Source organism: Ambystoma mexicanum, chromosome 1q (genome assembly GCF_040938575.1).
Source record: "Ambystoma mexicanum isolate Mex_15411 chromosome 1q, UKY_AmexF1_1, whole genome shotgun sequence".
Lineage (NCBI taxonomy): Eukaryota > Metazoa > Chordata > Amphibia > Caudata > Ambystomatidae > Ambystoma > Ambystoma mexicanum.
Window position 1 is genome coordinate 1,112,242,506 of NC_090922.1, and position 26,194 is coordinate 1,112,268,699.

General features: G+C 44.6%; 1 protein-coding gene across 3 annotated transcripts in view; it reads left to right on the forward strand.

The window, feature by feature from the left end:
• Positions 1 to 26,194, forward strand: part of FNBP1L (formin binding protein 1 like) — a 1,167,050-nt gene that overhangs the window by 742,445 nt on the left and 398,411 nt on the right. For all 3 annotated transcript variants that reach the window (XM_069641836.1, XM_069641837.1, XM_069641838.1), the window contains exon 8: positions 131 to 277. In XM_069641836.1, coding sequence (XP_069497937.1) covers positions 131 to 277 — 147 coding nt within the window. The remainder of the gene's footprint in view (positions 1 to 130; positions 278 to 26,194) is intronic.

The following is a 26,194-nucleotide window of genomic DNA, read 5'->3' on the forward strand; positions in this document are numbered from 1 at the left end:
ATTATCCAGTAGTGTTCATTGAAGTGATTTGCGTATTGGTGAACATGTTGGCCTTCAAGAATCTGAAGAAACACCTAGATGTAGGCCCACATACCCATCACGGATTATTTTCTTTTGTCCTGCTTCACAGCATTTGCAAGAAATGGATGAGCGGCGGACTATTAAGTTGAGTGAATGCTATAAAGGATTTGCAGATGCTGAGCGCAAGGTTGTCCCCATTGTCTCCAAATGTTTTGATGGAATGGTTCATGCAGCAAAGTCAGTAGATGAGCGCAAAGTAAGTTTTTTCTTCCATTGTGTTGAAAGTGATTTTATAATGCTTGTACCCTTTTTGCAATTTTTGTATGTATTGCATGTTTCTAAATATAATTGTCCAGATAGCCGCATTGAAGACTTTTGTTATTTTAAATAACATGTTCATAAAGTATAAACCTTTGTGTTTATTTTTAACTTTAGACATTAACGTGTTCGATAAAGCCTTATGGTTGACCATTTTAGTTTGGGCTATTAGGTGGTGCTTTAGTGCCACCTATAAGCCTAAACTACTGCATTAGAGTATAGAAAGGGAGAGATGGCCTATGAGGAGCAGCACAAACCTTTGACTGCACATGGCCATGCACTTAAAAATGTCTGTTAGTTGTGCTTAATATATGTATGGCCACCCATGTATTGTTCCTCATTAATGTTCCATTTACTCCCCTACACAACCTGGTCAGAATGTCACTCGAACTCACCCTCACGGTCAATTCTGATTTCTAATCTATTGTACGTTCTTTTGTGATCAAAAGAGCATTATTCCCCCCTGCATATAAATAAACATACACAAATAAAATAATCCTGCTGGCCATTCCCACCCAGTTCTTTCTCCTCCCTGGCCAAAACACATCCTCCTGGGAACTCTTTGAGCTCGCTTTAATCAAGCCTTACCTCCAAACTTTGCACGCAAAGTGCCTGCCAGTGTTTTTTCAAAGCTGTCTTCTGAGAGATAATGACTGACTTGGATGTGTAAACTTGCTACTGGTGTAATAAAATGTGTTAACCGGTTCTGACTTCACCCCTCCAAAGCTCTATGCATGTCCTTCACTGACTTCCTGTTCAAAGCAAGCATTGGCAAAGCCAACAGTTTTGCGTGCATATAAGTATTCGGGATTTGCCAGGCACTGCTAGATGCTGAGGTACTCGCACCATTCTGCACCTGCTTCATCGATGTCCAGTTAATGCTACAGCAGTACCTGCCATGTGCCTTTCCCATGCCTACACAAAAGCCCAAATTGTTAGCATTGCCAATGCTTGTTTATTTTATGGCAACCACTACAGGCATAGTAACAATGGGTCTCCCATACAGTTGCAACACTTCCTGGGTCTATAAACTTGAAACTCCCTTTTGCAATTTTTAAAATATTGGACTAAAAATAAAACTCCGCTCGTGGTCACACCGGCTTCAGATGGAGCTCTAATGGTTGTGACCTAGGGGAATGAACCATTAAGACTTGATTGCTGGCTTATTGAGATTTCTTTCATTTTTGACTAGTTTAGTTACAGGCAGCTCTTACCTTGTTGCTCTCAACCCAGGGATTTGGTGCCATTCTTGGGATGTTGGATGCCATAACTGTGGATCAGATTTGCATGCCAGCAAGTAATGGTAAATAGGTTTTCTCATTGGATCTCCCCTGCAATTTTATTTTATTTATTTCATTTGTAAAGCGCACATACAACCCGTAGGCATTGCGGCACTGTTGCAGGTACAACGTGCAAGCCAAGCTAATGTGGAAACAGGCATAGTTACATACAAATACAGGGTAAGAGTAGGTAAAACCTAATGGCAGTTATCATACAAACACACCGAATCATGACTGACTGTAGTTAATCCTAGAAAACAAAACCTTAGGCAAAGTTGCATACAGGAACAGGGTAATATAGGTATAACCTAATGGTATTTATTATGCAAACCTACTGAAACATGATCGACTGGCAATTGTCCTACAAAACCAAAACCTTGGGGCGGTGGGGCAGGAGATAATTCATGGGGAGGTGAGTGGCTTGGGGTGGGGAGTTCAGGTTTATTCGAAAATCTGAGTTTTTAATTCTTTGCAGAAGATCCAGTAGGATTTCTCTGCCCTCAAGGAGGGTTGGATGTTGCTCCAGAGCTTTGCAGCAAGGCAAGGGAAGGGAAGCTGGAGCATCCGGCTTTACATCTTTTCTCTTTGGGAACAATAAGCCTGTCAGTGGAAGGGGTCCTAGTGGGCTTTCAGGAGTGGGCTTTGGCAATACCTTTGGAGCGGTATGGTGGAGCTGTGTTGGAAAGGCACTTTTGGGTAATGGATAATGTACGTTCTATTGAGAGATGTTTCTTACTTATGGATATAGATTTTAGTTTGTTCTGCAACACTGACCAATGGCGCCATGGCGTGAAAGCAAGATTCATAAACTATAACTTTTAGTGAGAGGTTCTTAGTTTTGTTTTCTGGCTCGTTTACCAACCTTTTTGTCATGCATAAGTACGCAAGCGTGGAATTATCCAGGACGGGACTGTGATTTGCTTTGCGATCCTGGGTGTCTCATGGTTGGTTTGTAACAGCAACACTTATTTTTCAACGTGGTGTACATGTAAATAATTTTCTGTCTTCATGAGATTAATGAGTCCTTTACAGCTCCTTTGTGAATAATTGTTGCACTTTATTTTCGCCTTCTATGATAAGAAATTGAGGGGATGGCTAATTGTCCAAGAAATCTGGCCAGCATGTGCCTTACACTAGAGGCGCGGCACAAGACCTTACATGTGTAAAACCTTTAGCATAAATATACTTTCAGAAAATCTTTTTGAAAATTAAATGAAATAACAAGTAAATAAGTTGTGTTCATACTACCTGGTGTGAAAATGGTCTTTCAGCAGCAATATGCACTTTTACAAAATATTTTAGTAACCTCTTTAAAACATTAATTGCCCTGCCAAATCAGGAACAAGAATTTCTGAGAAATTCTGGGCAATAATACCCCGTATTCACTTGGACGTCCATTTCTAGCAGACTGGACCAGACAGATGCGAGAGAAATGTGGCAGAAGCACCAAGGATTCTGCCCCATCTCATCTCCTAAGCCCCCACTGCCTCTAGCCTACCCTGATTAGTCTGTCTCCCTCTGAGCTGCATTATTAGGTTAATGCAGTGGTCTTCGGGCTGTCCCTCCTGGGGGGAGGGATATGAGGGATGGGGTGGCTCGTGGCTCTACAAAAAGGAGTAAAGTTACTACTTTCAATAGAAGATATAAGCAGATATTGCATGGGGCGGCAGCACTATTTTTACTCGAAGTGGGTGGGGGGCTCAAACGATATTCTACTTAAGGTGGAATCTCGGCATTAAGTTGGAATGCCACTGGGTTAAGGCACGCCTGCTTACACCATAAACCTTTTTTGGTCATTCTTTGTCCCTCTAAGTAAGAGTGGATACGCCCAGATGTTGGTCCCTTGCTCGCTGCACCATAGAAAGTCGAGCTTCGCCTCCCTTAGTCCCAATAAGGCAGAAACATATGTGGGGTTGCTCATTTCCATGCAGAGAGGATGTGGCCTTGCAGTTCTGGCTGGACTGCTCCCACTGGTGTCGGTACCAGTACTGATTTGCATATGCGTGGTCCCCTTCTGCGATCGTGCTGCTGAAACCTGCAACGTTTTAGCATGGACTAAAATTCATTACACGCCAACGTATCCATGTTAACGTCTTCTCTATCTTGCCTTGCATGCATCACCCTCTCGTATTTGTGCAGGAGCTAAAGGTCTGCAATCCAGTCCTGAACTTGTGGGTTTTCCCTCAACCTCCAAACCTTCAGTATTTGCTTCTTGGCCACACGTAATGCCCTACTAATCCATTTAAACTGGCCCCTGTCTGCATTCAGGTTTCTGAACCGCGAGTGAAAGATGGGCAGAGCTGAATGTCGACAGTCATTGAATACCGGGCTCACATGGTCTATAACCTATGGCCTGAATCTCTTGACTCTGTCAGTCCCAGAGAATGTCATAGTTCCTCCTTCTGACCGACCCCGCACCCGTGCAGCCGTCAATTCAGGTAAGCCCAGTTTCTACATCTGCACTGAAGTTGCATACAGGCAGATGTGGATTTCTTGTTGAATTGAGGTGTAGGCTGAGCTCTAGTTTAGATTTCAACAAGTTTCCCACCCAATTATCAATTTAATTGTTATTTATTTTTATTTTATTGCATTTGGTTAGTTCAAACCTTTACAAAAAACAATTTAAAGTAATCACGTAATACACAAAATTAAAAGAAGATGATGCTAACATCCATCTATTCGAATTTGTCTTAATTCGTTTTTTACATCCTTGTTTAAGTTTGGTATTTAAGTAAGAAGAGGAGGACCGATTCAAAGGTTTTAACAATGAGGAATACAAAGACTGATGGGTCACTGCAGTTCTTTTTTTTGTTGGCGTTGGTTCTCCTTTATTGATGATTTTGATGCCCCGTGGCCTCTTTCAGCGTGCAGTACTGATTTAGGAGAAGTATTTTCAATGTGTGCAGGTACAGAGATGGTTGTAAAAGATCTAGATTTGTAGGTCTACCATCACAATTATTTCAGTAAGTTTGGTCCTATTTATCTCCAGTTTCATGGACTGTATCTATCCACGTAACTGTTTATGGTAGTTCAGGTTGGGTGGCGTGTTTGATTAGCAGTACCTCAAAAAAAAGTTGGCAAAAGAAGCGCATCGACCTTCATTGCAGTGCCCTGTCTTTGTTCATTAGTGAACAGAAGGATATTGTACTTTAGCGAAAAACAAATGTATGCTGATTCAGAGCTCAACATATACCCAATGGTTGAACACCCCAGATTGTGAGCAGTGGTAGTATAGAGGCATTTGAGTGCACGGATAGGAAGTGTGTAGTGTTCATCCCACGGTAAATTTTCCAGTCTGCTCAATAGATTCATACTGTTCCTAGAGTAGAAACCTCATTGTATGGCCATTGGAAACAGCACTGTGTTCATATATTCAGAGGTAGGCCCAGTCGGCATGCCTCTGTCACTTATTTGCTTCAAGGAAGGTAAGGCATGACATGCCTTATGAATTGTGGGCTGAATTTACAGTCCTGCCATCGTAGGCTCCATCTTATCTGACTCCACTAGACTTAGCCCCTTTATACCTACACTTCAGCATTCTATTTTGATTTGTTTAGAAGGTAGTGAATGCAGTTTTTGGTCCCTTTTCAGCCTTGCAGATGGGCAAGTGCTCCCTTGATATGTTGACATCTTCATCTGCACTGCCAACTGAAGATGTTCGGAAGGAAGCCCTGCCTTTGCACCTTGCCATGACCAGCCTGACTGTGAAGCTTTGCCAGTCTGCAGACACCAGAGTACTCGAGGGAACACAGGGTACCAACAGATCGGTTCTCCATTACCCTAACCTGGTGGGCACGTTTGGGTGTAAAGCACCAAGGCTGTCCCTGCTCCCAGAAGAAGCTGCCTTGCTCATCTTTGTGGATCAAGCATTGAGGCGGGGCGGCAATGGACTCATAATTTCACAACAGAAGAGAACTCTACAAACAGGTGTCCTGATAAGCCTTTGACATAGGAGGATAATTACTCCGTTTGTTTTGAAGTTGCCAGTAAATTTAATTTTTTAGTGCTTGGAAACAAAAAAGTAATTCCAATTCCCATTAGGATTATTTGTTGGTTGTGTAAAAATGTTATCTCTAAAGCATATCATTTTGTAATCTGCACAAGTAATTGATGCATTTTTACCTTAAATCCCCTCTTCAAACTAGGCAGTAATATTAGTTAGTTCCTGTGGCACTGAACTGCTGGTACCACTGATCTGAAGTTCCTTGGAGCTTTGAGGGTGGAATCGGGGGCAGGCTCATATGTCTGCTCGTAATGTTTTTTCTTTGGAGAATTTTCTTCTCCCTGTTATTTTCACTTGCTGCTGCATCCGAATATTTGCCTATTTTTGCGGAGGAAATGTGCTTGGTACCCTGTCTCAAAGAACATTTGGTAGTCTGAGAAGTCTATATCTTATCTTAAATTGTGACCGTTGGGCACATTATCTGATCCGGAAATAGACTGGCTGCAAACAGCAGCAGGCCTCGTTTCAACATATGATTTTGCCTGCAGTCCAGCTTCTCCAGTAGTTTTGCTGTTCTGCTTGCCTGCAGCATTTCTTTTTATCCAAAACTGTGGCACAACAACCAGAGACTATACCTTGCCACTTGTACTTTGAATTTTCCTAATTTGAAAATGTTGTCAGCCAGTGTTTGTGTGCATAACAAGCACCACAGGTAAGTGGTGTACCAGTCACTCTCAGTCCCCAAAAACAGACACATACTCAACAGAAAATGGGCAGTAAAAATATTCCCAATAAAAAAATAGGCAACAAAGTATTTATAGGCGCCTTCCCCCAGCTTCTTACCGATTGATCTGAAGTTGAATGTAAAATGCATCTTTTAATTCGTCTCAATTACCAGGTGCAAAGAAGTATGTATTACAAAATATCTGTTTGAGTTTAAATCTATTTGTGTTCAACCAACCAGTATCCCGTTGGAAATGTGACTTTCTTTTTAATCCTGAAAAATAATGTAACTTCCAATTTAATAAAAAGTAAAGTACTGCATTGCACAATCCTTTCTGGAACCCTGGCTGGGCGCGTCTCGAATATTGCGTGGTGCCATAACATTAGGACCATATCCTGTGCTCTGTGGAGCTACTGTCCATCAGGGCATCAACCTCGAATAACCAACTGCGTTGGCGGGCTCATCTACTGGCAGAGGAAACCTGACAGCTCTCCCATCCACCAAAATTCAAGATTCAGACATTCTGGGGACAAAAAGCTGACCAGATCAGACTTAAAACCACAGCTTCCAAAAGCTGCTCCATGGTGCATATTCCATCAGGGCACCAACCTTGAACAATCAAATATGGCAGCAAACTCAACAGGCAGAGAAAACATGGCTCCACTTCCAGCCATCAAAATGTATGATCTAGACACTTTAGAAAAAAAAGCAGGTTGGATCAATTTCTCATATTCCACCAATCCAAGAAAAGGAAAATGGTATCTTCAGCCCAAAATGAGAGCTTGCACCTGAGAAAAACCAGGAATGTCACTAATGTGAAACAATGGAAATCCAACGCTGCCAAGGGCTTCTTCCACAACCTATCCAGCCCAACAATTACAGCCAAAGAATAGAAGGCTTCCCCTCAAGTCCACTGTGCATTGCTCATTACAAAGGTACCTGAAGGACCAAAAGGAAACATCTTGACTAAAAAAAAATCAACCCAGCCCCCTTAGCGAGAACTTCGATCTTATGGACCTCTCAGTCTACTCATTCGATCAAGAGGAGAGTACCAACGAGCAGAAGTCGTTGTCGCCTTTGCCGACACAGCCCCAGCTAATGATAAAAACAATGTGGATTTAAAAACCAATCTGGCTACCATTGAAAGAGGCAGGCAATGGCGGGGAGGGAGTCAGCAAGGGGAAGAAACGGGCAGGGACCAATGGCATACCCCGCTGGAAAAGGAGGGTCCGTGCTGTAGACTAACTACAGAGGTGGCAGCCCCCAGCGTTGCATACCCTCGCCGAAAAGCGCTTGAAGGCTGACCTAAAATGTCACGCCCAGACCCAGGAGGCAAAGAGGACAGTCGTGACCTCCCCATTAAAAACGAACATCAGCCCTCTCAAGGGAAAAGCCATAAGTTTGGTTTTCGGCCGGACCGATTAACAATCTACGGATGCCACCATTGAGCGAGTCAAACAAGCCGCCTCCGACCCACGGTTGTTGCTCGAGCTGATCTTGCCGTCGGAAGATGGCTTCATCTTGAATTGAGCAAAAGTATCGAGGCTGCTTCGTCATATTCCATTACTAAGACTCGGCAACACGGAAGATATTAAAATTATGAAATTCCCGAAAGAAAGCATTGGATGAAATAATTATGCACTTGTCCCCGGCCACAATGAAGTCATTATTACTTGAAGCGGCTCATTTATTGCTCTCACTGGGCTTTGAAATAACTGACCTCTCCAACAGTGCAAAAACGGAATGGGTCACCTGGAATGTTGTGAACAACCAAAGTGATCTAGCGAAGTAGAACAAAATCTCAAAAATAGCCCATAATTATATACCGAGAAGCCCCGCAGAGAAGATGGAGAAAGACCAGCGGTCACCAGTTCAAGAAGACATCAACTGTAAATATAAAACACAAATATTTATCTTCAATGCTATCCACACATACATATTGACGTGCACTTTAGAACACATTGGGAAATGGTACGCTCACAGCGCTGACCGGTCCGCAGGAGGGTAAGCAAACAGCCACTGAATCATTATGTTGGCCTCTATGAACTTCACTGCCTCGTATGGAACCGTAAAAAAAAGTATGGTTTGCTCTGATATTGGAATCGCACACAAGCCGGGATTCGCATTGCATATTGGCTGTTACGCTCTCGCAATAGATTCTTGACCCCAGGAATTGGCGGCGCTCCTACTGAACTGCCACAGAAAAGTCATGGAAAATCCAAATGATTTGGGAGCCCAATCGCAGTTCTTGCTGGTCTCTTATCAGTTTCAGGAGTTAAACCTCTGTCCCAGTAACTTGGGATTTTAGCAGTTATAGGCCTGGGGAAGTCGCCTTGTCTTGGCTTTTGAACCAGCGCCCTATGCACTCTTTCCACAGCAAAAAAGGGCTTGAGTTGTGGGTCCCCCAATAGCTCTTTGAGTAGCCGCTCCACCGCTTGTTCCATACTCCCCGTGAAGGCGTCCTCCGGGACCCCCACTATTCGTACATTGATTCTCCGGGAGCAGGATTCATGGTCATCGCATTTGGTTTTAACATATCGCATGCCTTTTGTCAGGGTTTGCACCGTTGATTGTAGGTTCTGCAGTGTCCTGTTATCCCAATCCTTTCCTCAGCCTCGTTGATTTGCTCGACTTCTTTCGCTAAGTGCCCCCGAATAGTGGTGTCATTTAATGTTATATCATCCAGTTTTTCATTTACCGCCGCAAATCCCTTTGTCATAGTAGCCAGCATTGGTTGCTATTCCGAGGGGGGCAAAGGGCTCTCCCCCTGGGGGCCTTGGGCAACTGCAGCGTGAACCAACGTGCCATCCTACCGCCAGGACGCTGCCTTAGTGGATTTGTCCATTGCGACAGATTTTTTTGTCCCACCTGCACCTCTAGTCATACTGCATAACGGACTAGCGTTAGTGCTGAGGAAGTACTATTGTGCTTTCTCCCCCCAGATGTCCCACTTCTTGAGGTGCCCTCAACCTGTATCTCCTGGTTTCTTAACAGTGACCTCTCCACACTGGCCACAGGACCAGTGTTGCGGCCCTTGGAGTCCCCGCCCGCAGCTGCGATCCAAGCAGCCTGCCGCCAGGGGATCCAAAGTATATCAATCCTGCTGGATTATGTCCATCCCAGATGAGCCTACTTTGCAGTGTTCAGGCCCACATCTCCAACTATGTGGTTGCCTGCATGACTGTGGGTCGCTTTCATATTTTTCACAATCCCTCCAGACCAGAAGATTAATATACGTGTGATGCCTGCTGTACAGACTCTGTTCTCTGTGACCCCCCGCTGCCTTACCAGATGTGACATTGCAGCCTACCACAGTAAACACCGCCTCGCAGCAGGTCCTTAATCATGGAGTAGTCACTTCTACCACTCCGATCTCATCCTGGTCCTACAAGCCGCCTATGTGTTCTCCCCTGCCCCCCGCCAACCCCCACCCCCCCCTGTCCTGACACAGCCGTAATCTTGGTGGAGTGGTGCACACAGTACAGCTTTTCCTCTTCCATCCGGGACAGGCACCACTCTCCCGGTGGCTGCGCCGCGAGAAGCACCAGTACTGCTGGGGTGGCCCAAAAATCAATATCCAGCTGCTCCTCCGTGGAGATCAGCCGCCCCCAGGCTATGGACCGGCGTAGCCAGCCACCAGCCCGGCCCTCTCCTCCACATCACGCTCAGCAACCGCCTCAAGGCCGGCTGCTCACAAATGCCAGTCGCACAGTGTCCGAGTCCCAGGCCGCACTCCAGATCAGCCACGATACGGCCTCCAGCAGTCAGCACACAATCTCTGAAGACCCCTCGTGGCTCCAATCATTAAATGTTCAGTGCTTTGATTCGTTACCCATTAAGGTTGTTCGCCTTCCATCGATAACAGCAACATGAGCAACAACGGTCTGGGAAGATTTGCGCCACATAGCAGAGCTCCTCAGCTAAGCAGCCATCTTCCTTCGTTGCTCCACAGAGCCCCCACCCCTCCCCAACATTCCTAGTGGTATACCAACCAGGAAGCAGCCCAAAAGAGCCTCCAGAGAGTTGCCATGCACCAGTGCACTCAAACAGTGGGAAGAGCAACTGCTACACAAGCATAGCTAGCCTGCCCAAGTGTCTGCATGTACACAGAATGTTGCAATGCTATTCCTCCCATACCGGAACGCTCACCTGTAACAGAGCAGCTAACTTTTGAAGACTTTAATCCCACCGACATTGGGAGCACTCATACAAACTGAAACATTTACCATGCTGGGCTGCCATTGACAAAATCGGACTGCTCCGCACAAGAGAAACTGGCGAGGCTTAGACCCGCCCTTATGTGTTTTCCCGATTGTAACCCCTCCTAGGAGTAAACGGGGATTGATTGGCCCTGAAAACCTGCAGGGGAGAACTAACAGAGGAAGGGGGAGGATTAAAGAGGGCACAGGAAACAGTAAGGCGTGGGTTGTTTGGGTGAGGTCAGAGGAAGTGGAGACGGGCCAAGAAACCAGGAGTGTGGCAGCCTTTTTTTAATATACATTTTGAGGTATTAACTGGTGAGAGAGGCTGTGCTGTAGGTTTGCGTGCAAGGTGTCGGTGAGACTGGTAAGAGAGTAGGAAGGGAGTGAAAGGAAGGTGACTGGGAGAAGGTGTGGAGGCAGCGAGGGATAGCGTTGTGGGGGAGTGGTAGCATTGTGTAGGGGGAGTGGTAGAAGTTAGTGGTGTGGAGGTGCAGATCCCATCGCTCAAGAGGAAGAAATACAGTATAGGGGGAAGGGAGTAGAGAAACAAGGAAGGAAGAGATGGTATACCATCAGGGAAAGGAGTAGAAGGGCATGCAGGACAAGATGAGTGACTAGAGGGATTGCAAAACACTATCCACCGAGATCCTTGTTCCCAGAGGAAGTCTAGACCAATCGGGCGCTTTCCTTTTAGGTCATCACGAGAAATATATATTTTAGATGGTAGTGGTTACTGCTCTCTAGTACCTGCATAGTGTCTGGGTTAGGGTGAGACTGCCCATACCCAAGTTGGAGAGAAAGTAATTGATTGGATGCCTGGTGTAGACATTTTTTCGGTTCTGGCAGCCTGTACATGAGGGCTATAAATGCCTTTTGTGCCCGTGTCAAACCTATGTTCCTTACTGGTCATTCCCCTGGGTGATTACCTCCCTTTTACTCAACACCCTCCAGACTATTTTCCCTCCAGCCAGTGCTAGTCTCTGGATCCTCTCATAGTGGAGCTTGTCCGCTTCTGGTGAAAGGCACTATAGGAGGGGTGCCCCACTTGGAAGTTGGAATGAGGCAAGGGCTGATACTCACATTATTTTCTAGTACTGAAGAAAGGTGGCAGCTTGCATCCTCTATTGGCTCTGCGGCTCTTGAACCTGTACCTGAACAAGTTCAAGATGGTTACTGGTCTTGCAGAACTGGCTGGTATTGCTGGATCTCCAGGATGCCGATTTCCATGTGCCGATTCATCTAAAACAGGAAATACCTGCTCTTTCTAGTGGGCTATGGCACCTACCAGTTCTGGGTCTTTCCATTAGGTCTGTCTTTTCGGCTTTTTGGGTCTTCACAATGTTGCTGGCTGTGGAACTGGCTCACCTCCGGAATGAAGGAATTCAAGTCTTTCCTTACCTGAACGACTGCCTCGTCCAAACGTGCTCCCAAGATCAAGCTTTGGAGCATTGGTTCCACATGTGCAGCCTGTTGCACAGCGTTGGCTTCTCCCCGACCTGCTCAGGTTTCTCTGTGCCAGTCCCTCCGATTCACAAGTTCGATCTTGGACACTTGCCTGGGCAGGACCTTCCCAACCAAGGACATAGGGGTGGCTATTTTCAAGCTGTCTCATGTCCTTCAATCACAGGAGAGTGCCACCCTTGTCCTTCCTGCACATGCAGGGTTTCATGGCGTCCTGTATTTTTGTAGTACCTGAAGCCGGGATGCACATGAGGTCGCTTGAGTGGCTTCACAGTTGCCAGTGTTCTCCATTTCATTTCAGAGGCACACATTGAACTTCTGCAAGTTCCGCTGAGTGCATCCTGGGACCGAACATGGTGATCCCTGCGAGACAATCTGTTGAAAGATGCATTTTTTCAGCAATCCTAGCCCCAACTGACAGTCACAAATGAATCCTTGAAAGGCTGCTGTGCTCCACTGCAAGACTGGATGGTGAGCAGCCGTGCTCTCCATCAGAGACCTTAGAAAAAAACTTGCTGGACTTGAAAGGAATCCGGCTGGCCCTGTTAGTTTTTCTTCAGTACAGTAAGGAATGTGCTAGTAGTGACAGACCACACAGTAGCCATGCACTACCTAAAGGAGCAAGGTGGCGTTGGGGTCCTTGTGTCTCTGTATAGAAGTAATCCAACTGGTTCTGGCTCTGGAGAACAGCACGTCTGACAGCAGCCCATTTTACTGGGACAGAGCATGTCATTGTGGATGGCTTGAGCAGACAATTCGCCCTTCCACGGGTGGTAGCTCTGGCATTAAGTTCTGGAGATTTTCCCCAAGTGGGAGACTCCGCAGGTGAACCTCTTAGTTTATAGTGTGCACCAGGGAATTCCATTGATTTCGGGGGGGGGGGGGAATCCAAAGCCCCCAAACTTGGATAAATTCTGCCCTTCCGCAATCAGCAGAGATGGAAGGAACAAGCAGAGCATGAACCTGATTGCTAGTGCTTGCCTTGTGCCTGTGCTGCCGGAGGCACCGCGCCGCAAGAAGGCCACCCCCTGCAGGTTGTATACAGTGAGGGTCTGCAGCAAATGCCTGGGACTAGGCAGCGCTGCTTGTGGCACAATTATCAGCGGTGAGAAGCATTAACTGGAAATTGGCAGCCAACTAATTGCAGATCCAACTAAAGAGTATTCTAAGGTGAATCACAATGATTTCACATAGGAATGAACTTAAAGCTGTGCCCCACTATGTTAAATTCTGGGTAAACAGCCTGGGCTTTAGTGATTCGATAAGAGTAAGTAACAGTTATAATTTTGGCTTTATTCTGGTTCAGACCTAGTCATCTCGGTCATCCACTGAACTTTCTTGTTAGGATGCACGCAGTGTTGATCTTCGGGTCCTGGTCATGGTGAATGATTATTTTAGGATCATACACAAAATTCAGAAAAACTGCACCGAGATCAAATAAAAGGTCATGGAGCTGCTTCATAAAAATAAAGTAAAGCAGATGCAGGACCCCTGATGTACACCATATTCAATACTGTTCAGTGATGAGACAGTGTGACTATTGCTAAGAAATTACACAACCCAGTCTGCAGCATTCTTAGATATCAGAAAAACAAACTCTTAATACATTGAAAAAACTGTGATTTGTCAAAACTTTCCACAACATAACAATCGTTACTTCTAATACGTGAATATATTCCTTACAAACATCCATACTTAAAATCATACGTTAAAATATTTATTTAATGTTTTTATGCATGAAAAAATAAACCCCTCAATTGTATAAACTTTCACCATGAATATTCATTTCTTGAACGCCAACACTGCTAAAGATAGTGAAGTTTGTTGTCCCGCCTGAATTGATCTGTTTGCAAGGTAACCTCGGTGTGCACTAAGCCACCATTTACTTAGCAAGGGAAGAGCATTGCAATCCATAATTAGATGTTTTAGCAATTCCAACAAATTCTTGCAAAAGCAGCAAAGCCTATTCTGGCACTCTATATTTGGTCTTGCACCACTACTTTATTCATTCAGAACAAATTCAACTTTAATCAAACTATTTCTAAAATCAGGGATATCTCATCAAATAGTGTGATAAAACATTAAAAGGTTATTGCATGATAAAATATTTGTGACTTCTCTCCACCAATTCTGCTATTATGGAGTCTGCTTTCTACAATTTTATCACATCCATCTACTCAGTAGTTCAAAGCCTTGCAAAAGACTTATTTAAAAGTATATTATGTAAAACTACAAAAAAGGGTATTCATTGGCAGCCTCACAATTTTGAGGAAAAAACTGCAGCTTTTTCCAATCAATCCCACATTGTATAGAGAGCAGACTGAGGTAGCGTCTGATTGTGCTCATAGGAACCACCTTCGGGAGTGATAAAATGCCATATTTGTGCCTTTATTTTTCCCCATTTAATGCTAGCTAGAAAAGCTTTGGCACCATAAATTCATTTTGGTAACATTTTTCAAATGATAAAAACGAATAACAGGTAAAATTGAAAAACGTTCAAAGCGTTTCTCACATTTTAATTTTTGCAGCCAGGACTTTAGCAGAAGTCTTCACTTGTTGGTTTATTTCTTGATTACCTTGATGTTTGGCTAATAAAACCCAAAATATTTAAATTGTTCAATAGTTAAATTCTTATTTGCCCAAGCGTCCAATTAAATTTTGTTTCTTTTTTGAGTAATTTGGCTTCTTAAATAATATTGTAGTTTTTAGTTCATTAATTTCTAATCCATTTTTTTCAAATGCTCTGCAATTGCATTTGGAGCCCTTTTGCAGTGCAATAATGTTCTAGTCTAGCAAAACCAAGTTGTCTGCATATGCCCTCTATTGCACTTACTTACCTTGGCAAACCAGGCGGCTATGCCCTAATAGCTGACAGCGCTCATTTCAAATCACTAATATAAAAATTAAAAAGGAAGGGTGCTAACACGCAGCCTTGTCTTAAGCCACGATAAGTTGCTATTGACTGCGAGTAATTACCATTTTGGTCCAAATGAACTTTTACCCTTGGCTCTGCAAGTAGGGCCATTAGCATACCAAGTTTAAATAAAAAGGGGGGGTCAATGGCATCAGAAGCAGCCGAGATGTCCAGAAGCCTCATCAGACTCGCATGGCTGTCATGCATGATCTGTAAGAGTGAACATCTTATGTCCAGGAGCACCAGCTCCACAGCCCTCCCAGGTCTGAGGCCAGATTGGCGATCTCTTAACAGATGTTGGACTTCAAGATACTTCAAGATGAGCTAGAAGCTGCAATGTAGCCACCCGATCCAAGACTTTCAGTAGGAACAGAGAATTTGTACTGGGTCTGCAATTAGCACAGATACATAGGTACAGATTAGGTTTATTCTGCATCAGTTACCTAGGCTTGTTTAAGGTCATTCTGAACTTGGTGTTCTCTAAAAGGCTCATTAAAGAACGTGCCCCTTAATGGGCCCACTGAATTGGCGCATACCTGCCCATTAACTACCCAATTGGTTGTGCACCTTAGGGGTTGGAAGCTGATGTTGACCAGAAGGATGGTGGGATACCACTACCCACACCTTTGCTGTTAGTCAGGGCCATCTATACTGTTTCCTTAGTGGGCCTCTTTTTCTGCGGCTGGCTGCTCCATTCCTTCGATTGAGACATCCGGATCCTTCCTGGTTGTGTTCTCATGTCTTTCTGGAAACATTTTGCTGTCGTTTTCATTCCTGACTGGTGGGTCCTGCTCCTGAACTGGTCAATCGTCATTTTTGGATTGTCTTGGTCTTCACTGGTCTGGGGTTAAGTTACCGGGTCCTGTAACTCGACCTGAAAAAGAAGACCTTTACTGACTGGGTTGTTTCACTATTCCTGATCACTGCTTTTCTGAACGGACACCATGAGTACTTACCTCTGTGACCTGGGCTGGTGGGTTATTGGAGGCACCTTCTGTTCAGGTTCCCCATGGTCTGTGGTCATGGGTCTGCAAATCAACAACTGTGGTTTCCATAGACTTCCATTTATCTGAATCCTTCTGTGCTGCCTTTCTTCCTGGGGCTCTTGGGACTGGAACTCTTCTTGAGGGTCTCTTCTGATGCCCCCTGTGGGTTGCCTCCTTCCCCATACCTGTGGGAGTATAACTCCCTTTCCTGACTTTTTCTACAACTTTTTGTCCTGTTTTCTATGGGCAATTTTTGCCCCACTCTAAAACTCTTAACGTGACATGAAAGACATGCACATGAATGTGTTTTTCCTTCATCCCTCTTGGGTCTATGAAGTTTTCAGCCGAGGACTGGATTTTTAGAATGTACTCCTGAAATGATTGGTATTTTGTTTGCTGAAAATGCTCTATTACACTGTATAGATGTTAGTTATTACGGTACATATTTTATAGAAGTGTAATAAGACCATAGGGGTCTGGTACTAGGCGTCTAATCTCAGCCCAACTTTTGCTGGCCCCTTGGGCTTGGATGCTAAAGTATTATCCCTTGGTCTCCCTCTAAGTGCTGCATATAATATATGGGTGCATTTGTGTTTCCTTTTTCCAAAACACTATTAATTTCCACACAAAAAATAAGTAACAGTAGTAAAAGTAACAATGTCTCACATTAAACAGAAAAAACGAAATTCACAGAATAGTAAAAGTATCACAAATACTTCAGATCAATAATCAACAAACCCTAGTGAAACACAATCAATAAAGTTACAGGAATACAAAAAAGACAACACAAACACAAAAGACAACACAAAGGACACTATAAATGGGTAGAAGAAAAGAAGAGGAAAGAGAAAAAAAGAAGGGGAAAAAAAAAGGGGGGGGGAACCATACCAACCTTACCACGAATACCATAGCTATTAAAACAACTTAATCTTCATGTCAATCATAAAGAGCCAGAAACGGACCCCATAGCTTCATGTAATCCTCTTCCTTATCCTTATTACGAAATGAAACCTTATCAAATTGTGCCAATATATGCAATTCCGTCAGCCAATCCTCAACATTTGTTTTTTTTCCTCATTTTCCAAATCCTGAGGATTAACTTAATCGCTATCATTAAGGCCCTATCAATCCAGCAAGAATGCCTCCCAGCTCCTCCACCGCTATCTTTATGGGAAAGCAAAATGACATTCACTGCTGATCCCCGCAAACCAATACCAAAAATCAAGTCAATCCTATCGATTATCTCCGTCCAAAACACCTGCACTCTCAAGCAATCCCACAGTAAATGCAATAAAGTACCCCTATCAACATTACAACACCAACACAAATCATTAGGCCTTAGCCCCAATTTAAACATCTTAACTTGCGTCCAATACAACTGCCCAACAACTTTCTGCCAAATTAAACGTAAACCCATATCAGGACCCAAATGCAAAGTAACCTTCAGAATATTTCTCCAATCTACTTGAGGAATCTCACTCTGAACATCATCCGACCAAACTTCCCGCAATCTAGACCACGCAACTCGGAGTTTCTCTTCAATAGGCATGAATTGCATATAAGTACGCACACCGTATTCCTATATGGGTGCATTTGTAACCTGAATATTACTATTTACTAGAGGTAAATATACTAGTGTCCTGCTCTCCCTCCTTCCACATGGTTGGGTATGCCTGCATTGCAGCCCGGATGGGGAAAAGGTTCTCCAAAATAGGATGCTATCCCTTTTAATAGATTTAAAATGAGGATGATATGCTAGCTTCCTTCTGCATGCAACGACCCCATGTGTTCTTCATATTCCAGTTCCTGTTTATCCCCAGTTTTGTGGTATCCCTTAAAGGGGCACAATTTCTAATTGGACTTTTTTTTCTAACATCCGCCTCCCTTCCAGTGCATGTCATGGATGACCGGTTTAATGGATGCAGTAAGCACTTCTCAGTGGCTGACTGAGCCTGTGTACGTGGTTTCAGGAACTTCCATCCAATGGGTTCTAGTCAATTCTGCTTTCATCACTCGGGCCGCTAAGAACCCACTTAGTCTCCATGTTCAAGAAAAGCTTGGTACCGCAGGCCCCCCATGGACGTCGTGGAGGGCTGGAAGACTTTGTATCCTTGCGGTAAGAGGGATTTGGGACAATATTTGGTCTACAATTTGGCATTGCCTCTTGGAACCGGTGTAATGTAGTCAATTTTGCTTCCAAGAGACCCTCCACTCCCTGTTCAGGAGTTCACTCTGCATATGCATGTGAGAATGCTTCTAGGTTGAAAAGCTCTGAGCTGCAAAAGGCTTGGCATTTGGTACAAGGGAGCATTTTGCCCTAGATGAGGTGTAAAAGGTACCGTCAAGGAGGATTCCTGCCTCTGCACCATTTCGCACTAGCAAATGTCCTTCTGAGACCTGCAACTCCTTTAGGAATGTGGAGCCCAACTCCCTTCTTTAGGAAGTAGTCTAGTTCCCTCCAGGGTACCAGTAAGCTAGCACCAGGGGTACCTAAGCCTGCTACTTCGGTACTGGGAATACTGAAGTCTTCCAGTCATTTCCCTCTTTGGGTCACACCTGCCATAGGTTGAAGTGCCATAGGGCTCATTCGGATGTTCTGGGCTCTGTACGGTCTGAACATTCTTCCAAACTAAAGAAGCATAAATTGGACACTGGCTCTCTCCTTCCAAATCTGAAGATCTGAGTCTGTCCTGTCCAAAGGTGATTGATTTATCCCTTCTGAGTATTTCGCAGTTTCACTGCTTTTTTTTTGTACTCCTGTAATGGAGGCGACTTTTGCCATTCCACATTTCTCTCCAGAAGAGGATCTACCCTCGACATCTCATCTCAAAATACAGATTTTTCTTGACCATTCAGGTACTGAGACCTCTGGTTTTAGACATGTATTCTAATACAACACAGTGAACACTTGAGTTACTACTTCCTGGCGTAGGACAGAAATTCTGGCCTTAGTTGGCTGGTCCACATTTCCTATTGCCTTGTTGTGTAAAGACTCTACTCCTAGTTCCGTCTTGGCTTCCTTAGAGTTGGTTGAGGCAATTCCCAATGCTGTCATGCATTCATGGATGTTTTGGCTCCCGGATTTAAGGACACAGGATTATGACCAGTGGCTCCTCCGGCCTTCCTTCAGAACTTATTGGGATTCCGTAATCCTCCTGCTCCACAGGTTCTTAGGATTGACAAAGCTAGTGATCTATCTGAGGAACAGGCTGACATTCATGTGCATTATTCTAAACAATTGAATTTCATTATGCAGACTTTGGATTTGCTGCCTCCCGAGAAACCTCCTGCTCTTGTCTTTTTGTTTTGAGGATTGTTTTATTCTCTTACTGACAAGACTATACTGGTTTTCTTCCCTTGCAGACATGCCTATATGGGCAATGGAAACCTTCATTCTGGAGTGTGCAGGTGGTTCAAAATTGGCAGAGGTTTCACACAGGGCCCATCATGAGAATGGGTGTCCATAATATGCCCATCACAAGTATTGGCACCTAGAGAATCGTGCTTAGCCATCTAGGATGCTCAGATTGGAGGCATTACCTACTTGTGTGATGATAAACCTATATCTGTTGGATCTACCTGATCCGACCGCGGCTGATATTACCACGGCCGAAAAGTTTGCATGTGAAATGTACAAACCACAAAAGGTTCATACATTTCCCATGCGAACACACGTACAAAACCCCTACATACCCACACCCCCACCCCCAAAACACTGCCCACCCACACCCCCAACATAAACAAACCCTACTTACATTCTCTTCACGCTGTGTCCCTGCGGCGCTAGTTCCCTTTCACTTCCGTGATGAGGAACCGGCACCGCAGGGCCCTTATATATTTTTTTTGTAATTCTTTAAATTTGTTTATTTTACGGGGGCTGCAGTGGTTTCCCCCGCAACCCCATCTCACTATACCACATAGTATAGTGAGCGGATGTTTTTTAAAACATTTTTTTATATACTTACCTATAATGCTACCACCAAAGGTTCGAACTTTTGGTGTTTGAACCTTTGGTGGTAGCATTTTCGTTTTTTTTTTGTACATGCAAGCTTTTAAATACGATAACATTGTATAATACCTATCTGTTCTGAGTAGCATGATTGGCTGTTCCTACTTTCCCCTTCACACAATAGCCTCCACACTTTACCTCCTGGCTTGTACCACACCTCTATCCCCAACAACACATAGATCATACATCCGTAATCTGCCACTAGTGCTGTACACTAGCCACCATCCTCTTTTCTCCCAACTCCCTGGATGCAGTAAAAATGTAAGGCAGACTCCTCAGAGGATCCATCGCCATTTCCATGGCAACCATCTTTGTTGCAATTTTTTGTTGTGTAAAAGCACAGGTCACACTTCAGTTTGTGTTCCTTCCCAAGAGAGAAAAGGGCTTCATGTCTACACAGGACAGCGCTCCGGCAAGACCGTTTTTGGCAGAGATTAGCTGTGTCTTGTTCCGGCCCAAATCTTCCCCGGTGTGGGGCTGAGGCAGTCTCATTCATATGAAACAGTCTCCTACTCGATACTACTGGCATGCGAATGGTCTACACTATATGGAAATTCTGATATACAAGTCAGTGTCCTGAAAGTCTGGTTGGGTATGGGGCGTGTTAGTTACCTTTTGAGACCTGAATCCGCGATGGGTCACGAAAGGTGACCCATGAAGAGCATTTGGATTAAATTTATTGAATTTATATGGCGTTTTAATCCAAAACGCTTTACAAGAGGAACCATCAATATACAGCAAGCATTACATAAAAATTGAATTAAACCAGAAAGCAGTACAAAAAACCATTTACATTATGGAGGGGAAGAAGAGAAGGGAGGTGTCAAGGAGAGAGAAGAGATGGTGGGTGGGAGTAAGGTGAGAGAAGAAGTATGAGAGGAGGCAGAGGGAGTAGGAAGGAATAGAGGAGGTTGAGAAACGTACAGGACATGAAGGAGAGTGGAGAGAAAGGAGGGGTGAGGGGGGACGGGAAGTAGGAAAGGAAACGGAGGGGTTGGAGAGAATACTAAAAGAAGAGGAAGCAAAGGGTTTTAAGGAGGTGACTGAAAGAGATAGGATTTTAGGGAGGTATGAAAGTAAGTGAAGGAGTAAGTAGAGCGGATGGATAGAGGAAGGTGGTTCCAGTGGTAAGGGGCAAGGAGTTGGAAAGAGCGGGACTGAGAAGGGGCACAGGGTGGAGGTTGAGAGGAGAGTAGGTAGAGATTGGAAGAGTGGAGAGAACGAGAAGGACTGTAGAAAGTGATGAGGGAGGAAAGATAGTGGGGGCAAGACCATGGAGAGATTTTAATACGAGACAGAGGAAATTGAATTTGTGCTGGGAATGAAATGGGAGCCAATTTAGGGAGGAAAGAGGAGATGGAGTCATGGGGGGAGAGAAGGTAGAAGGTACGGATGGCAGAGTGGTAGATAGATTTGAGTGCGGAGAGGTGAGGGGAGTCCAATGAAAAGAGTAGAGCAGTAGAAGAGTCTAGAGAAGATGAGTGAGGAGATTGAAAGTTTGGTAGCGTGAAAGGTTAGGAAGGATCTGATTTTACAGATGTAAAGGTGAAAGCGGCCAGATCTAGCGGTATGAGAAATACCGCGAGAAAGGGAAAGGTGGGGGTCAAGCTAAAGACCAAGGTTACACGCATGGGGAGAGGAGAGGTTGGGGGGGGAAAGAGAATGGAAGGGGAGGAGGAGGGAGAGTGCATGCAGGAAAGAAAAGGTCTTCAGTTTTATCGGTATTGAGCGTAAGGAAGTGAGAGGACATCCAAGATTTAATAGCAGAGAGGCAAGAAGAAAGCTTCTCATGGATGTCGGGAGAGGAGGAGGAGAAGGAGAGAAAGAGCTGGGTATCGTCTGCATAGAAATGATGCGACACTCAGGAGGAAATGATGGGGGCTAAGAAGGTGTAGAGCAAAAAAGAGAAAGGGACCAAGGACAGAACCTTGGGGAATGCCATGGTTGAGAGGAAGGGTGGGAGAGGTGGAGCCGCCCCAGGAGATGGCAAAGGTATGGTTAGAGAGGTAAGAAGAGAACCATAGAACAAGAGTCTTTTAGGCCAAATGAGGAGAGAGAATTAAGGAGTATGGTCAACAGTATCAAAAGCAGCAGAGAGGTTGAGAAGAATAGAGGAATGTTTGGTGTGGCGTGAGGAGAGGAGAGAGGCGAACAGGGGTAAGGACAGTTTCAGTGGAGTGTAGAGGGCAGAAACCAGATTGAGTGGCAGGCAGGAGAGAGTGGTTGGAGACGAAAGAGGAAAGTTAAGAGTAGACAATGCGTTCAAGAAGTTTAGAGAGAAAGGGTAGGAGAGAGATGGGACGATAGTTGGAGGCAAGGTGGGGGTTAGATGAAGGTTTTTTGAGTATAGCAATAGTCGCATGCTTGAAAGGAGCTGGAAAAGTGGAAGGCATGAGGCAGGTGTTGAAGAAAGAGGTGAGATAGGGTATGAGGAGGGAGTAGAATTTGGGAATGAGGGGGGTAGGAATGTGGTCAGAAGGAGAAGCCGTAGGATGAGTTTTGGAGAGTAGTAGGGTAACTTCAGATTGAGTGACTGGAAGAAATGAAGACATGGAGGGGGGAGGAGGAGGAGGAGGAGGAGGCGGAGGAGGAGGAGCATAAGGAGAGGAAATGATAGTTTGGCGAAGATTGAGGACTTTGTTGGAGAAGGAGGCAAGATCAGAGGCAGTAAGAGGAGAGGCGATAGAGGGCTCAGGGGGTAGAAGAGACGTGATAAGGTTTGAAAGATACGGTGAGGGTGAGAAGATTGAGATTGGAGAAGGTCAGAGAAATAGGAGCGTTTGGCGGAGTTGAGGCACGAGTCATAGTGTGATAGGAGAAGTATGCAGATTGGTTGGAGGGGGTGGGGTATTTGAGCCATAGTCATTCAAGGTGCCTGAGAATGCGGCGCATGGAGGAGAGGTGAGGAGAGAGCCAAGGTTGTGCAGGTCGGCGAGAAGGGCGGAATGGGGAGAGAGGGTAGAGAAGATCGAGAGTACAAGTGAGGGAGGAGGAAAGGGTTGAAGAGGCTTCAGAGGCTGAGAGTGAAGAGAATAGGGAGGGGGGAGAAGAGCAGGATGTGAGGATTAAAGAAGGGTTGAAGTTGCGAAGATCACGCCGGAAAAAGGGTGGAGGATGGAGGGGGGAGAAGGGAAGGGAGGGGAGGAGTGAAAATGAGAGCAGAGCCTGGTCAGATAGTTGGGTAGAGTGGATATAGGAGAAGCAGTGAAGAGGAGTTAAAGATGATGTCAATAATTGAGCCAGATTGATGAGTGGGAGGGGAGGGGGAGAGAAGGTAGGAGTTTAGGATGCAGAGGAGAGAGGTAGGGGTGGAGATTGAAGTCTCCAAGTACAAGTAAAAGGAGTAGGGCTAGGGGAAATGAGACTAAGAAGATGATCAAAATCCACAAAGAAGGAGCCAACAGTTCCACGGGGGCGATAAATGATAAGGAAAGAAATGGAATGAGGAGAATTAAAGATTGTATACATAAATTCAAAGGAGGGAAACTTAGGTAGAGAATCAGGAGAGGGAGAGGAGGTAAAGTGAGGACGAAAAAGAAGGCCTAAGCCACCCCTTTGGCCGGAGGGACGAGGAACATGTTCAAACAAGGAGGAGGAAGAGAAGCAGAGACGGAGGTGTTGTGGGGAGGGATCCAGGTTTCAGTGACGCAGAGAAATTGGAGGTTGAGACGTCGAAAAACATCAAGAACTGATGCGGTTTTGTTGCAGATCGATCTGGTGTTCCAAAGGGCAACACCAAAGGCATTGGACGTGTTAGGGATTTTAGGGTAGATTAGGTTGGGACGTAGGGTCGAGGTGTGTGGAGGAGGGGTAGAGTGGGAATGGTGATGGATAGGAGGGTGATGAGAAGAGATGGCTATGATGATGAGGCAGAGAATTCTGGGGGGAGGAGGGAGGGGAGGAGGCGAGGGAAAGGAGTGGGAGCAGGTACTGTAAGGAAGAACATTACAAGGAGTAGTAGGCAGTGTGTGAGAGTGTGCCAGAGGTGAAGTATTAAGGAACTGGAGGGAAAGGACAAGGTGGAGGTAGGGGATGCAGGCTACGAGAGCGGGTACAAAGAGGCAGGACGTCCAAGATGAGAGAGCAGAGGGGGTAGCAACGACCAGGGTGCAGGAGGAGGATGCAGGGAACAGGGGGGAAGGAAACCTGAGGTCAGTATGAGGATTGGGTCAGTAGAGCAAACAAAAATAGAGAAAATATAAGGGACGCCTGCTTTTTTGTCTGTGGTCTATCAGGCAATACAATAAAGCTAAAGAAAGTTAGACCATCCAGACCAGAGATAACATCCGATTACTCTTTAAGTTTGTAATCGTTAGCTATTTATTTTGCAACAAACCGTATATCAAATTACACAATGACAGTTCTATTCATATAAAATGTGGCTCTTTAAACCTAGAACAAACCCATACCGCCAAACAAACTTCATTCACAACTTCATGCATTCATCATATTCACAAACGATAGAAAATGATATTTTGTTCATATCATAATAACAGTGGCAGTTAAAGCATTTCTTAATTCTATACTTGATTGATTTACATTGATTGATTGATTTACTATGTGTCCATCTGACGACATTCAGAGGATAGAAAACTGTTTCGGTTGAGTTCTTAACATGGGCAGTTAATTCCCTTAGTACATTATATTCAACCTTCTTCAGGACGGGAGACGTTCGCCAAATCCGCGTTGTCTCAGAGAAAGGTGGGGGTGTGAGGCAAAGAGGCCTTAAGTCTAAAAGATAAGAAAAATACAAAAAGATGTCATCTCTGTTTCGTGGAAACCCATTTAATGGGTGACAGCTGGCTATTCTATTTGTAGATTTCGCATCGGCTTTCAATACGATCGACCATCCCAAACTATGGGCAAAGTTCAACATTTTGAATATGACTAGACATGTTTAAAAACCTGCCAGTTATTGCATGAAAAGAATGTTGCCTGCATGAAACTGAATGGTTTGGTATGACTGACTGACCCTATTGAAATTGGAAGAGGTGTGAAGCAGGGGTGCGTGTTGGCCCGTGCATTGTTCAGTCTATACCTGTCCAATGTACGAGAGTGTTTGCAGAGTCCGGACAATTTTCCCACAAATTAGGAGATACAAAACTCTCATTTTTAGCCTATGCTGATCACTTGCAATGTTTGATACGACCTATGCCCGCCTATGTAGAAGCGCACGAGTGATAATGGAATATGCAGATCAGAATAACATTGTACAAATACAAAATACAAATTGTAATCTCAATAAATCTAAATGTATGACATTTGGGAAGGTCAGGACGGAAAACAATGTTAGTGCGACCTTGGGGGTTAATCTGTGTAGGGTTATCAATACTGCTACCTGGAGTATGATTTTAAATGCCATGCTAGAGAAAAATTTATTTTTGGTAAACGTAACTCATGGTGGTGGCAATTATGTTGTCTAAAGACAATTTGGGAACAGTGACGCAGGCTTCAGTTTGATAGGTATCGTCACACTTTACCGGCAAAAATTGATAACCAGCATTGCTTGTGCCATTGAAAGTTCTTATTCAAACTGTGACCTCTGGGCGAATACGTTGGAGGCTTATATTTGGAGATGTATTCTTGGTCTCTTAGGTGCCACCCCAATACAGGCCATAAGATCAGAGCTAGATCTTAAATCTCTTAGCACTGTGGTGAACATGAGCAGATATATCTTCTTTATAATGATAATAGCTAGTCACTCCCTAACTGAGTTTAGAAGCATTAATGAAAGATTCTTTGTGAAGTTTGCGTGGGTCCCAGACTGGAGTTTAAGATTGGGTGTGCTTCTAGGTCTGTTATAAAAAGAACGCTCTGGAGTTGGATTGGGCTGAAAACCATGACCATGTAGGCAGACTATCCTCCCTAAGGTCCTTCACTAGACTTCCCTATCGGAAGGCCCAAAAATACATCTGCCAGTTTCCCTATCACTATATGAGAAGGGTCTTTTATGTGTATGCGCCTAAATAAAATGCCTGCTATGTCTGTGAAGGGGGCCTGGTTGCATATACCAGAAGTTGATCAACACTGCCGTCTATGTGGTGACTGTAACTGCACTGAAACCATAAGACATGTACTCGCTTCGTGCAGAGCCATGACAAAGCATTAGATACATTATTATATGCATCTTGCCGATGGCCCGGTAGATAATCAGACTGAGGTTCTCTGGCTTAATGGATTGGCAAGATGTAATCTAGCCAGAGCCATCTCTTTAGTAAAGGTATGGCAGCTATTTGAGTACGAATTGACTAAGGTGTTACGTTATGTTAATCATTTTTATAAAGCGCTCGTTCGCAGAAAGCATCATGGGCGAGAGAACTTGGAACAGAACGGTTT